Source organism: Parus major, chromosome 5 (genome assembly GCF_001522545.3).
Source record: "Parus major isolate Abel chromosome 5, Parus_major1.1, whole genome shotgun sequence".
Classification (NCBI taxonomy): domain Eukaryota; kingdom Metazoa; phylum Chordata; class Aves; order Passeriformes; family Paridae; genus Parus; species Parus major.
Genome location: NC_031774.1, coordinates 52080511 through 52094621, shown reverse-complemented (window position 1 = coordinate 52094621; position 14111 = coordinate 52080511). Strand labels below are relative to the sequence as shown.

Here is a 14111-nt window from a genome sequence, read left to right as displayed (position 1 = left end):
ATTGCCTCACCATCCCCCGCAGGCGCGCCAGTGCCCGGCCCCAGCTCCCGCAGCCTGATCCCGCAGTCCCCGCCATGATCTCGCCCCACGCAGCCCAGCCCCGGCGAGAGTGGCGGATGCCCGGGGTCACAGGTGCCACCCAGACTTGTGGCGGGTCAGAAGCTGCCCCTGTGCCCTCCCCATCCTGCCGGCCCGCCTGGGCTGTGTCCCCGCATGACACTGAGGGCCGTGCAGGTGTTACAGTGATGGGGGGAGCACGGTCAGTCCCGGCTGGGATCCCTTCTGCAGCCTGGGGACGTTCCTGGGAAATGGGTCTTTGCCACTGTCACAAAACAGAATTTCAGAAGGAAAAGCAGGTCACAGAAAATTTGCAGCACTAGTGGCTTCTCTGACACCCAGGAGCCTCCTCAGGACATGGCCCACGATGTCAGCCCTCTGACAGCTACAGGCATCTCCCTTATAAACTCTAAACCCACCAGTGCTGACCAGCCCTGGACCAGCACAGGCTGTTTGACACCACAGCAGAGCAAGTCCCATAGAGCAGGAAAGGCAGGGGACCTTCCTTCCAGTTACTCCTTGAAGGTTATCAGGCCAGGCCCTGAACAGTACCTGGTCTCTTTGCCCAGAGCTGAGGATGGGTTCATGGGAAAGGGGATAGACAGAGAAGAAGCCTGTCATCCCACATCACCCTCTGGTCTTCTGTGTGCAGGGCAGGTTGGGTCATGAGCGCAGCCGCTCCTTCCCCATCCTGCACACATCTGCAGGTTTTCCTGCAGAACAGGTTTTCTGGTATTAGTGATACCACTGCTTCTTTCTGTCTCCCAGTCCCACCCCACAGTCCTGAGGTGGAAAAAAAAAGGAACAAAGGCAGAGACAGTATCATAAAAGACCATAAAAAACAAAAAGAAGAAACTGCAGCAGTTAGTGCCTTGTGTTAGTGAAGCTCCACAGCTCCTCAGTGCACATCCCTGAACGCCCCCAGAAAGGCTCTCACAAGAGACAGGTACCTGCTCTCCCACTTTTCTTCCCACTAGGAACACTCAGTTCCTCTTCAGTGATTCAGATAAAACCACCCTCTTGCCCAGGAAAAGCCTGTTGGTGTTACTGAACAGGAAGGCTTCACTGATCACCTCTCAATCCTCACCACCCACCCACCACAGCCACCTTCACTTCCTGGCTTCCCTCTCACCAGCCCGGAGCAGGATGCAGCCAGCCATGCCTGTGCTGCTGAGCCTGGCTACCCTGTGTCTCTCTCCGAGCCCACACACTCCTGAACAGGTGTGGAGCAGATATTTTACACAAGCATGCAAACCTGGCCGTGCAAAACTGAGAGCACCCCTGGGTCCACACAAGTGAGGAGGTTCATGAAGGCTGGTTACCCACCTGCACAGCTCTGGGGACTCCAGGAACACCTCTTCCTTCCTTGGGCATTTTTTTCACCCAAAGTCAAATGCATTGCTCCTGTCTTCTGGTATCAGGATTGACCAGGAGCTGGTTAGGAGGACTCATCTCCCCTCCATCTCCTTGAGTTTTAGACAGCATGAGGAGTGCACTGTTGATTAGTTCTCTCCGTATGTTACTGCTTTTTATGGTGGTTTTTTTTCATCCCTGGACTCATCTTCAGCAAGTTGCGCTACTTGCTAAAACTTAGGCTCCTCTGTTGACTGCAAGGTGAAGGTGTTGTTCTTCAGTGACCTCTGTTGGGTAGGATCCAACCTGCTTTCCTCACAGAGAGGTTTTCCCTTCCCTGTTTCTGTACTGTTTCACCTAAGCAGGGGTTTTGCTCTTTGGAGGTGCTGTGTCCCTGGCAGCAGCCTAAGTGGCTGCAGCTACCACATCGTTCATCTTGTCTAAACTGTTTCTCAGGATTTTGACAGTCCACCAGTAATCAAGGTTGGGTATTTTTTTTTATTTTCCTAAAAATTGCCCCTCCTGCATTCTGGACCTTTTATAGGCATCTTTCAGCAGAATAAATCAAAACCAAAATCTAGCTAATCCTGTTCATGGAGAAGGCATGGAGAATGCAAACTCCTGTATTAAATGTCAACTGATAAATAAGAATCTAAAAGACATTGTTTAAAATTCTATTATTTCCTCCACACAGGACAGTGATTTCTGTCATTGGAGCTGTGTTTCTGTTTCTCATTTTGCCTGACTGTGCTTGCCCACCATCCACAACCACCCCAAGTTCCACAGCACATCCAGCTGGAGCCACCAGCTCCTCTGGCTTGTGATGCAGAATGTGAGTACAGGCTGAAGGAACAAAGGAAGCAGGAGATGGAAGCTTTCAAATCCATTTTTCCCAACCCCAGAGACCACCCTTAAGTCTTTTAATTTAGTATTTCACTTCTTTATTTAGTCTTTTCTTATGTGAACTACTCTGTTCACAATTTATATACCTGTGACTTTTTCCATAAGAGTGATTATTAATAAATAAATGATTTATTAACAATTCCCTGACAAGACAGGGATGGGATTCTCCTGGGGAAGTATACTTTCCTCATGTTTCTTTTAAAGATGTCAGATAACTACCTTAATTGCACAGAATCAAAGCCAAACTCTATTGACGTCAATGCAGTTACCCGGGTTTTATTAATATCAGATAAATATAAAAAACAGTATCAAGCAAAAATTCACAGAGAATAATAAAACACCCACACAAACCTCCCGTTGAGTTGTTCCTGGTGCTGACACTTCCCTTATTTGGAATGTATGGCTGTAGTGCCTATGACTCTGTGCTCAGACCAGAGCTCTCCTTTGAATCGTCTCTTTTCCCCTTGAGAAAATAATATGCAGAAAATGCCTCTAACATCTCAGTAATGAGATGAGATTAGCACTAGAAAAACAGCTCCAGACCCAGAAAATATCAGGGACCTGGGAGTAGGAATAGGTTCTGCAACCCCTTTCCACTCCTTGAAGATGCAGGACTGCCCGTGTTCGAGCTCCAATGTGGTGCAGCCGAGTAACACTCGAGCTGAGTGACGTGGAAGGACCAGTGGGAGAAAGTCCTGAGAGAAAACATCTAGGGCCAAGACACCTTGGCACTTGGGCAGGGCCCTTGTAAAGCTTGTGCACCCCATGGGCAGGTCTGTGCCCAGCCCTGCGCCTTGCTGGTCCCAGCCTTGCCTTACTGAGCCGCCTGCATGGCTTCACTCCAAACCTGTCCTGTCACAGCTGATCTGTGTGGCCAGCACTGCAAGCTAACGCCATCCCATCCACAGCACACCCAGGACTGGTAATTTAGCCACAACAAAAAGCTTAAAGAGACATAACTATTGAGTAAGCAATGACTTTGAAGCACAAGCAAGTAGAAAAATTGATGTGCAGAAAAGATCATTTAGCATTTATTTGGTTTCCCTGACACTAATTGTAACAGGAAGAAGAGTTCCCTCTGTTTACTGACAGGGATTGAGTGAATGTGTTTCTTATGTTCCTAACCCAAACTATCAAAGATGATTTTTGATTTTGCTCTGAAAAAAATGAGTTTTAGAATTTTACTGAATAAAAGCAGCATCACCTGGGCACTGGGCACTGGGGCCATGCCCTTGATGGATACCAGCTGCAGCAGCTCTAAGGAAGCTGTGGAGATACCCTACTGCTGGTCTGCACTAGGGAAGGAAGTGACATCCTGAGAAAGCTGCTGGCTCAGTGGCCCTAGAACATCTCCTCAGTAATTCCAGGTCAAGAGACAGATTCTGACACCTCTGTGGCAGCAAGATGATCATCGCCAAAATGAAAAACACAGACAACACAGACAACGCCAGCAGCCTGTCAAGCATGTAAGTAATCCCAACAGCTCCAGCAACTTCATAAACCTTAAGCTAAAATTTAACCATGCAACGTTTCACAGATAAGGCTTAAAAGAGCATTGTTTTCAAGCTATTTTGTTTTTTTTGTTTTTTTTTTTTTTCTTGTCTTTACTTCTGGGTTTTCTGTTCCAGAACTTCACGGTTCAGTGGTGTTACCAAATGCCAAGGAGTCAATCCTCAGCAACAGACTGCCGAGGCTCTTTTGGGACTAATTAGTTTGAGAAGAAAACAGCTGCCACAGTTTGGAAAGACTAATTGGGGGTCAGCTACTTTTGTTCCATCTCTCCTTGCCATTTCTGTTTGTTGATTTCACTGGGAGCCCAGAGGTCCTATGATCTTTATTACAACTTCGCAGTAGCCCTCAGATGAAAGGACAATTCATCACAGATCACTACATTAACTACTTTTCATAGGTACCTCTCCTTTTCAAACAGGAAGGTTCAGCACTTGCACAACTGGTAGACACCCACATGCTAAGCATTATTTATTATAAATCAACTTTTTAAACTCTGTGGTACATCTGGACAGCAACAAACCAACCAAGCTGTTTGACTTGGGTGGAGATTGGGATCTTTTGGAAAGCCTCTTACCCCAAGAACAGATCAGATCTTAGGAGGGAGGAATGACAGCCCCATGGTAATGTCTCATGCAAGTGGTCCAGCAGAGGTGACCTCTGGGGGAGCACCACATCACAGGTATCCTGGCAAGGGAAGCCAATACCACAGCAAGGTAAAACAAAGCATTGAGCACAATTCTGTGCTTATTGCAATTGAATTTGCAATTCAAATAAATTTTCCCATCTTTAGTCCTCACCTCACTACAAGCCCAAGCAGCACATGCTTAGGAGCAAAGAACACACTTTTATCATATACATGCCCAACCAGATCCAGCTGAGGAGGCACTGGCCTCTAATGCCAACTTGTAGGTTCTAACAGATAAAAGTAAAACCAGGCAATTTTACTTCTTACATGCACAACAGTCAGGATTTCAAACCCTGGTTGAAGCTGCTGAGCCCCAAGCAGAGCTGGCAGCTGAGCAGCTCCTTGTCATGTTGGATGAAGAGAAGCTGCTGCCAGAGGCTGCCAAGCTGCAGAAAAGCTCCCAATCTTAGGCTCCTGCAAGGAGATGAAGGTTTGTAAAGCCAAGGCTGATGGAGCTGCCTTGAGACCCTGCACCTGCCCATAGGCAGGGTTCACTCTGAGGTTTTCTAGCAGAGACATGGTACAGCTCCAAGTGAGGGGAATCACCCAACACTGTTTCCTTCCCCAGTGCCACAGGTCTATCTTTGAAGTTTGGAGCAGATTTTACTTAAACTCCAAATTGCCTTTTGAAGATGTACTTGTTATTTTCAATCAGATAGCAGAGGCAATACATTCAAAGACTCATGAAACTTTTAAGTCAGACCTCCTTCCCCAAAGAAATAGTCACATAACAAACACTCAATTTTTATGAGCTGGTGGAGTCATCAGTTAATCTGAGACAGAAACAGCAACATAGACGTGAAAACAGGATCAGAAGTGTAACTCAGCACCAGGAATTTCATAGTGGCAGCCTCAGCACTTCCAGAAACCTCCACCATACTGAAATTAGGTAGCACTTTGGGATACACTCACTCTGATCCACCTCTGGGCTACTTCAGACAAGAACACTTCCATTCCCTTCCTGCTCCTAAAATGTTTTACACCAAATCTACCATCCTCTAGCTTTGGTATGACACCATCACTTCACTATGAGAAACTTTTTTTGGGTGGATTTATTTCCTAGTTTCCCTACAGGAAGGAAGATGTATGTTTTGCTAGACTTTACATCCTGCAGGAAAAAACCAAACACCCAGAGATTACCCCTATTGGTGGCAGCCCTCAATTGCCATCAAGTCTGCTCTGAAATGGGATTGACCATCCCTGTAATGGTACCTCACTGGCGTCACCATTCAGAGCAGCCAACACCACAAAAATGTACTTCAGACAGAAACCTTCTGGCCACGAGAGTAACACTTATCAGGGTGTGCTCACAACAGTTACACAAGGGAGGCATGTGCCTGCAGCAGGAGGAACAGATGTCTTCCTGACAGGGAACACAGGGATTAGTAATCCCTCTTCCAGGCTCCCAAACATGCATGAAAACTCACACTTTGCAAATACAAACCTGGTTTAAACCCGAAGGAGAACAGATTTACTTTTAGACAAAAGAAGCCAGGATTAAACCTGTTTCTAAATTAAAAACTGTGGGTTTGTATTACAGCAATAAAAATCCACATAAAGGGCACTTTGAAAAGCTTCATGGCTTTATACCATCGTTCCAGCACCGTTTGCCACAGCTGCTAGTGCCCAGGGATGACTCACTGCGAGGGCCACCTGCAACACAAGACACTGCAGCTCAAGGCACCCCTGCTGTAATTACCCAAACACAAGCTTTGCTTTCGTTCAATTCCAGGTTCTGCCAGAACAACCAGACTAGAAAAAGCAGCCTCACTGTGCACTGCAGCCTTGATCTCATACTGAATCCAACAAAAAAATAAAACCCCAAACCCACTCTATTTTCCTGGCAAGCAGCTGTGAAGGGCAACAAAAGCCCCAGGCTTAACTCCTCCTTGGCCAAAACCTGTCACACCATGTCATACCAGGTTCCTGATTTTGATGGACCGTTTTTATTTATCCTGCTTCTAAAGGAATCCAATTCCACAACATTGGCATTTAGGACACTTCCAGAGATAAGCAGGTGAACTTTGGGGACTTCTGCACTCAGGGTACCAGATCTCCTCCTCTGCTCCTCCCTCCCCAAATGATGCTGGAGCTGGACACTGCACAGCTGGACTTATGGCAACAGCCAGCTCCTCAGGGGCAGCACACACCAACTGCAGCAGTACCAGCTCCTGTGGCTTTAATCCTGGATTTGGGAGCTGTTGAAAACCACAGGAAAGGAAAAAAAACTCAAGCCAAAACCCAGCTCATGTAGTGATTACCAACTGAAGCTTGTTTAAAAAAAGCCAAGCCTCCAAAGATCAGAATACAGACATCTGTCCTGTTTTAAGAAGGTGGCAGCTGCACTGTTGATTACCCAACACCCACGTCTTGCCCAGGTTTCAAATCTCCACTGTTGGAACAGCATCTAGGGTTAAGGTGGTTTTTTTTTGTTTTGTTGTTTTGTTTCATTGAAGAGATTGTCATTGTGTGATCAGCTTCACAAATTTCATTGAGCTGTGTAAATACTTACTTTGAAAAGCAATAAGGGGGTTGAGTCACAAATGAAGATTGACCAAAACCAAATCCTTTATTTCCACAACTGTATAAATGTGTTCCAAGTATGTGTCCAACACAAGTTAGAAAAACAAAATAGAACATGCCAGTTGCAAACTAGATCAGTTCACCGACGTGCTGACTCCTTGGTATTAGGCTTAGTTACACAAGACCAGTCACAGTAAAAAGATACATTTTAGAGTACAAAGTAGCAGGATGTTAAGCCATTTCAGCTTGTGCACATACAAGTCACACTTCTGGCAGAAAATGCAGAGAAGTTTGCATTACTACGCTGGAAGCTATGTTGCATCACTTTAAATGGCATCAATATCGATATCATCATCTTTATTGTTTGCAGGCTTCACAGTTTCAACTTTAGGTACACTGGCAGTTGTGGAGTACACCACCTGTGGAGACAAGACACATCCTTTAACTACAGCACCTACTGCCACTAAGCACCAGAGTAATTCCAACACCCAACAACAACCCAAGTACCCTCCTGACCATGGCCCTGAACCCCTGCTTTATAAGGTAGAGCTGTGCACGTGCATCTGGAGGAAGCAGCATCTCCTATTCAGGAGCAGAATAATACAATGCTGGGAGGAGAACAACCAACCAATCCCTGTGTAAAAACACTACCAGCCACAGCCAGATGGAGTGTAACCAACAGATTTTACCTAGGCCTGTACTGTGAGGAAAATAACCAGCTACTCTTTCATCAGCTTGTCTAACAAGCACACCCCCAGGAACTCATCTACAACATGAGACACGATACTTGATACCTCCTGTGAACCTTGCACAACAGGGGCTGCTACTGTGCAAGAGACTCTCACTGTAGAATGATACAGTCTTGGGCTACCCAGGTGTGATTGCATTACAGCAATCTCATGTAGACATCTGGCAACAATTAGCAATACTTAAAGCATTGTAAATGGAGTGCTCCTCCAGTTCCCAACATGCACAGCAATACCCCAAGTAATCCATTTCAGAGTGCACCAGGACAAGGTTACAAGATTAAGCATGCAGGAACAGTGCAGCTTTGGAGCTGCTGACAGTAAATGAGCCTTTCCTACCTCTATGTTTTCATCTTCATCCTCTTCTTCATTACCAGAAGATTCTTCTTCAGCTTCCTTTAGCCATTTAATAAATGGTTCTGCTTTGACACGGATTTCTTTGGCAAGGTCCTTTGAAACATATTTCTTTGAGGCCTGAAAGAGACTTTGTGTGAACACTGAAGGAGTTTACACCAGATTGTACCCCAATTCTGCCTAAACTGCAACTCTAATCTCACCCACTGCCTTCCACAGCCCATTTTTATGAAGAAGGCTTCTTACTGCACAATCTACACCAGAATGGAGAAGCCAAATGCAATAGGCTACACCTTCAGATATTTAATTGCTACAGTACATTACATACTGCCCATTACCTTTTCTGCCCAGCCAAGGATGACTTCTTCTTCCAGAAGATCTGCATCATACATTTCCTTCAAAATATGTGGTATTTTTGAAATAAGCTGAGACTGATGCATAGCTACCACACACTCAAAGCCATGGAGAAGGTACCTCTGAGCTTTCTTGTTGTTGTGGCAGAACTAGAATTGTGATAAAAGTAAAAGTGATTGAATGAGCCTTTTTACCCTCTCTCCATACTGAATATAAAGCAGAAGCAGCTCTATGAGATTGCAAAATTTACAATCATTCATACAATCCCTTCCCAGCAGCTCCCCCTAGCTAAGGAGAAGTTAAAAACACTAAAAAAGTCCTTCCCCATAGTACCAAGCAACTGCTACAAAAAACTCTGAACAGTTGTCACAATGAGTGCAAGAGATGGCTTACACGAAGGAAGTGACGTCTGTATTTTCTGATTTGTTCACGAATCTTTTCATCAAAAAGGACTTCAGTGAGAACAAGTGGGCCCATAGCCTTCACATCCAGTCTCTCTGCTTCTGCTACAATGTCTTTGTCAGAAGTATCGATGACACCTTCTTCCTTCTTTTTCTAGAGGAAAACAGGTACGAGAAACATTTCAATGCCACTTAAGGTCTGCATTAATGCTCTTTGCAGTCCTGCCTTCCCACTGGTGTACCTTGCAGAAGATTGAGCAAGTTGCTTTTATAGTTTCCTTACAAACATTTTGTACAATTACAGCTGAGTGATTATATCACACCAACAACCAGAGATTAGTTACCTTTACAAAATCAAATAGTAAGTTGACCCTCTCCTCTATAGTTCTTTCCAGGTCTTCACTAAGTGTGAGGTTCTTCGCATGGTCACTGATTTCATCCATTCTACGCCTCTGGGCTTCTTCTGTTGTGTCCTCACCCCAGTCATCATCATCCTCCTCCTCCTACAATACAAAACAAAAATAGATCCACACAATATTACTGCAGGCTTAGTATTATGAGAAGACAAATTAGATTTGACAGCATTTTTTTATAAATATAAAGAAATGCTTATAGTACAATTTGCAAGTCAAAGATCATGGAGAAAGTGCAAACATAGTAAATAAGTAATGGAAGCTACACCTAATTCTATAGCCATCTGTGTGGCTATCTGAACAGCAGTTTTACTATTCTGCCTAGTACACAGGAGACAATCCAAGTGCCTGAAAAGGAGTGATAAAGGATAAGTAGCTTTCACTTAGCAAGGAGCACAAATGCTGGCACTGATGAGCCAATAAAGCTGCTAGAGGAAAATCAGGGACCCTTCTATTCCAGCACTAAGTTCTGGATACAGTAAGACCTTTAGGTGCAATGTTGACTAGCAAGGAATGCCAGTGATTTCAAAGGTTTAAATCTGAGCAATACACCACACACCCTTATCTCCCCACTTTCCCTTCTACTTACCACAACCTGTGGAGGAGTTATCTCCTCTGGTGGTGGGGGTGGAAGTGTCTCATTGCTGGACACAGAACCATTCTCTTTGTCCTTGCCTTTTCTGTTCTTCTTCTCCTTTTCTTTCTTTCCTGTACCAGTGTCACCACTTTCTGCAAGTGAATTTTAATGTTTTGTTCTATGAACTAGAGCAAACTAGAAAGTCCCTGCACCGCTGCCAAATCCCGAAGTGGGTTTGGATGCTTCCATTAGCTGCAAGTTATGGGTAGTACCCATCCCCAAAAATACTCAGGGAAGATGTACATTCAGTGGGGAAACCCCCAGCTGCAGTCAAAGTCCTGTCTGTCACCAAGATTGTCCAAGTCTATATAACAGATGACCTCACAAAGTAGAGACCCCTGGAATAGGTTAGACTTTTCTATTCTAGCAAGCTTAAATTGCAGTAGGCAACTAGATGCTTACTACAGAGTGTTGCTTGCACAGTTAGAATTTACTGCAGTTTTTACTTCCTACTCTCACATTTCATTCTGACCTAAAGGAACAGTTGTCATGAGCTACTGCTAACAACCTTCCTTCCTTTTAAGCTTTGTGCTACACAGGCAAATCCAGCTTTTAACAAACAGCTCTACTTGGGAAGGACACATTGTAAGAAGGAAAGACATTACCAGCACAGCTCCATCTTGATCCCCAAACATACTCTAGAAGTATGCCAGTACCTTTTTACATTTCATTTAAATATGAGCTATTTATTTTTTTACTTCCATACCACCACTTATACAGAAGTTCTCTTTATTCCTGGAAGTAAGAAAAGGCACTTACCAGGTGGGTTTTTGAGAATGAACGTGCAGAGTTTATGGTTTGTGTCAAGCATGCCTCGATAGCCACAGGCTTTGCAAGAGTTACCTATAGTTTGTTTCTTAGGATTGACATGCTGTAGAGAGAGAACAATCTCCAGTTAATTTACCACTTGCAGAAGAATTTAATTAAAGCGTAAACCTGATGTCTATTATCTCCAAAGGATTAAGGCTGAGGTTTAAATACTTTGTATCACCCTCTAAAGACAAAGTTTAGAAGCAGCAATTCATCCCAGAAATTCTTAACTGTAAGAGATGTAAAACCTCCCCAAAGGGTGCAAAAATGCATACTTGATTTTCTGTTCATATGTACTCAAGTCTGCTTTTAACTTTCCACCACTTCCACAAACATCTAATACAGTGTTTCCATAGTGTCAGTGTTAATGCAGATAGAGAGGACTCACCAGATCAGTTTCAGGATTCTCACACTCAGGACAGAGAACAAATTTTTTAATGAATCCATCCAACATGTCTTGCAGCTTATTCGCCTCATGAGATCCATTGACAATGTAACGGTCATTCTTAACATCAAACTGGGTCTGTGCTCCCAGCTCACAACCAAAAAATTTGGTAGGATCTGTAAAGGAAGAATTATAGTCACTACCACACTCATATCTTCATTGTGTTTCTCTGGCAGCAAATAAATAGGCTACTGTTTCTTTATGTCCATTATTTAATCCTGAGATAATCACATTTCTTTCTTACAAATCTTAAAGGAAAAGCATTAATGCTTTATTAGTTAATTACACTTCGAACACAAAAGCGTTAAAAAATGCCGTGTCAGTCCACAGTACTACTTACACGTTGGAGGCCGATTAAGCGCCTTTGCAACGTCAACCATGTTGACTATAACCGTCTTTATTCCATTTCCTTTGCCTTCCACCTAAAGAAAACAAGAAATGTTTTAAGGTACCAGCCAAACCCAGTGTGCATTTCCCATTTAACTACACCAAAATTCTGCTTTGAAGTGCATCTCCTTCCAAGACCTAATGTGCGCTTAGTGTGGACCAACGGAGTGGACACCCTCCCCAACCTGAGTGGCCAAGCCTTATCATGACCTCTTCTTTCCCCTCCCAGGAGAACCAGTTACAGGAGAACACTCCTTGCTTACAGCTGCTCAGGAAGTTACCTTGGCAATCAGACGGGGCATTTTGTAGCGATAGAACTGATCTGAAACACTGCGGTTGACGTTGACAGACATTTTGCCTTATTAGTAGCTTTATCAATAAGATGAAGAGATCTTTGATTGCAGTTTTTTGGTATCTTCTGTCTGGAGAAGACGGGATGACATAAACGACTGCAAGAGTTCTCGGTCTCTGACATGAAAAAATTTTCGCCACTGAGGCTGTAAGGTTCTTGCTTGTATGCTATGTTTCCCCAATACAGGTACCAGTGGCTGCGCAACAGCTCTGCAAGTATTAACAAACAAACAAAAATATAAGTTTAGCTTAATGCACATCAATCCACTCTTGCTACAAAGCTATACAAGGGATTTTATCTAGGGTGAGAAAAAGGAAAAAGTACATTTGTTATGCTATGATTTTCTTCAACCTATGGAACTGAAATCCAGCCTTGGCTCATACTGCTAAGGAACTTTTCTTTAACTGCACCACAAAGCTTTCCATTCTCTCTTACTACCCTAAAACCACTGAACAGCCTGCAACTACTTTTTTTATACAATTAACTCCAGCAGGAGTTAATTGAGTTCTGGGATCACTAAGGAAGGACACACTCCTTGACTTATTATGCACAGCAGTGACTTGCACCATAAGGGTCATGTGACATGATTTCAGGCTGAAGGGCACAGGAAATCAGGAGAACGATTTGGAAATCCATTTCAAATTGCACATCACAGCATGAACCTATCATAGAAACTGAAGTCTGCCAAAATGTTGAGAAATATAAGATGAAGCAGCAGCAATCTGTAGCCCAACATAGTTTTTACATAGCTTACCAGTTTTTGAATCGGAGTGGAAAAGAGTTGAAAATTACGTAATTCTCCCTCTCACTTATGGATTCTCATAGCAGCTTCTGTTGAGTTCTGACTTAACAATAAGCCTGATAAAGTCTGACAGAAGTTGCTTCACTGTAGAAAGCCTAGCAATGCAGAGGTACAGAGCAGTGCAGCAGCTTTTCCAGTTGATTTTTATCTTGGGGGAAGGGGAGGGGGGGAGGAAGGGGAAGGAGGATGAATCCTATTATTAAAGTTGCCTTGAGCAGTATTTACATATTTAAATTAACACGTGCCTCTATAATCAGATCTAAGAGTACTTAAGCCACAACTGGTTGACTACACAGGCAACCCTGACTACAGAGCATGGCTATTTTGACGCCTCATTATGCAGTTATTATTAATGACAGAAGCGTTGACACATTAAAAAAGCCTTCTTAGTATTTATACGTAAGAGTGTGCCTATGGTGCAACACGATCCGAGCCCTTCTGATCAGGTTTACAACTTTTTTAAACAATAAGAACATAAACTTATACGTGCCTTGTGTTCTACATTAGCCCTGATACGATTTTACTTTTCCTCAGCAAAAAGTACACCGCAGACTCCGTTTTAAACACACCATTTCCGTCCCCAGGATGTCTAAAATAACGTAACCTGACCACACGTTTGCAGAAGTACTGAGGAAGCAGCTCTCTCGGTGACCGAGTTCCCAGGAGCGTGCCGTTTCCTCTCCTTCCAGAGTGCAGCATTTGTCTGCTGCAGGCTGAAGCTCCCTCTCCTGGTCCCTACGACACCTCAACCTAAGCACCACCCCCCTATATGCCGCGCACAGAGAGAGCGGGAAGGCAGACCGACTCCCTGCCGCACAGCGCCGCGTCCCCGCCCCGCTCGCGGTGAGTCATAAATGCAGCAATTAAGCACTGAGTCAGCGCTAGGAGCCATGGGGGAGTCACCTCCGGCCGCGCATGCGCCGCGCCGCGGGACGGGGGAGCTCCATCGCCCCCCCACGCCGGGCCGCCCCCCGAGTATCCCCCGGGGCCGCCCCTCGGGAGCGGGGGCCGAGCGCCCCCCGCCGCGGCCGGTGGGAACTGCGCCACTGCCCCCCCCCGCCACAGCGCGGGAGGCGCGGCCCCGCCGCCGCCATCTTGTCTCGTCGCATGGCGGCGGTGAAATGAATATAAATAAATAATTTTTTAAAAAAAGAAAGCCTCCCCCCACTCAGAAAAAAAAGCCCAAGCAACAATAACCCAAAGGCTGTAGATCGACGTTTTTTAGAACTGAATTTTGTGCGTTTTAATGTTGTTTATCTTGCCACCCCCCCCACTGCTTCTCTTCCCCCTCCCGTCAAAGTCCCGGACGCTTCGTTACACAAAAGCTCAGCAAATATTCACCGTTCACCGGCAGCCTGAGGCCCCAGCCCAAACCAC

The 14111-nt window shown here is 44.8% G+C and overlaps 1 protein-coding gene and 1 non-coding gene across 4 annotated transcripts in view; both read right to left on the bottom strand.

Moving 5' to 3' along the window:
• Nucleotides 1-7054: 7054 nt before the first annotated feature.
• EIF5 (eukaryotic translation initiation factor 5) overlaps nt 7055-14111 on the bottom strand; it is a 7605-nt gene continuing 548 nt past the window's right edge. For 2 of the 3 annotated variants that reach the window (XM_015631755.2, XM_015631754.3), the window contains 10 exons: nt 11862-12141; nt 11534-11615; nt 11137-11309; nt 10698-10809; nt 9891-10030; nt 9233-9391; nt 8881-9042; nt 8472-8636; nt 8119-8253; nt 7055-7452 (listed from right to left, as the gene is read on the bottom strand). In XM_015631755.2, coding sequence (XP_015487241.1) covers nt 7360-7452; nt 8119-8253; nt 8472-8636; nt 8881-9042; nt 9233-9391; nt 9891-10030; nt 10698-10809; nt 11137-11309; nt 11534-11615; nt 11862-11933 — 1293 coding nt within the window. In that variant the 5' untranslated portion in view covers nt 11934-12141 and the 3' untranslated portion in view covers nt 7055-7359. Of the gene's footprint in view, nt 7453-8118; nt 8254-8471; nt 8637-8880; nt 9043-9232; nt 9392-9890; nt 10031-10697; nt 10810-11136; nt 11310-11533; nt 11616-11861; nt 12142-12686; nt 12883-14111 lie in introns of all 3 variants that reach the window. The other variant, XM_015631756.2, reaches the window with a different exon arrangement.
• Nucleotides 10232-10355, bottom strand: LOC117244614. Its single transcript, XR_004498057.1, has one exon. It is a non-coding gene; the product is annotated as a small nucleolar RNA SNORA28 (small nucleolar RNA).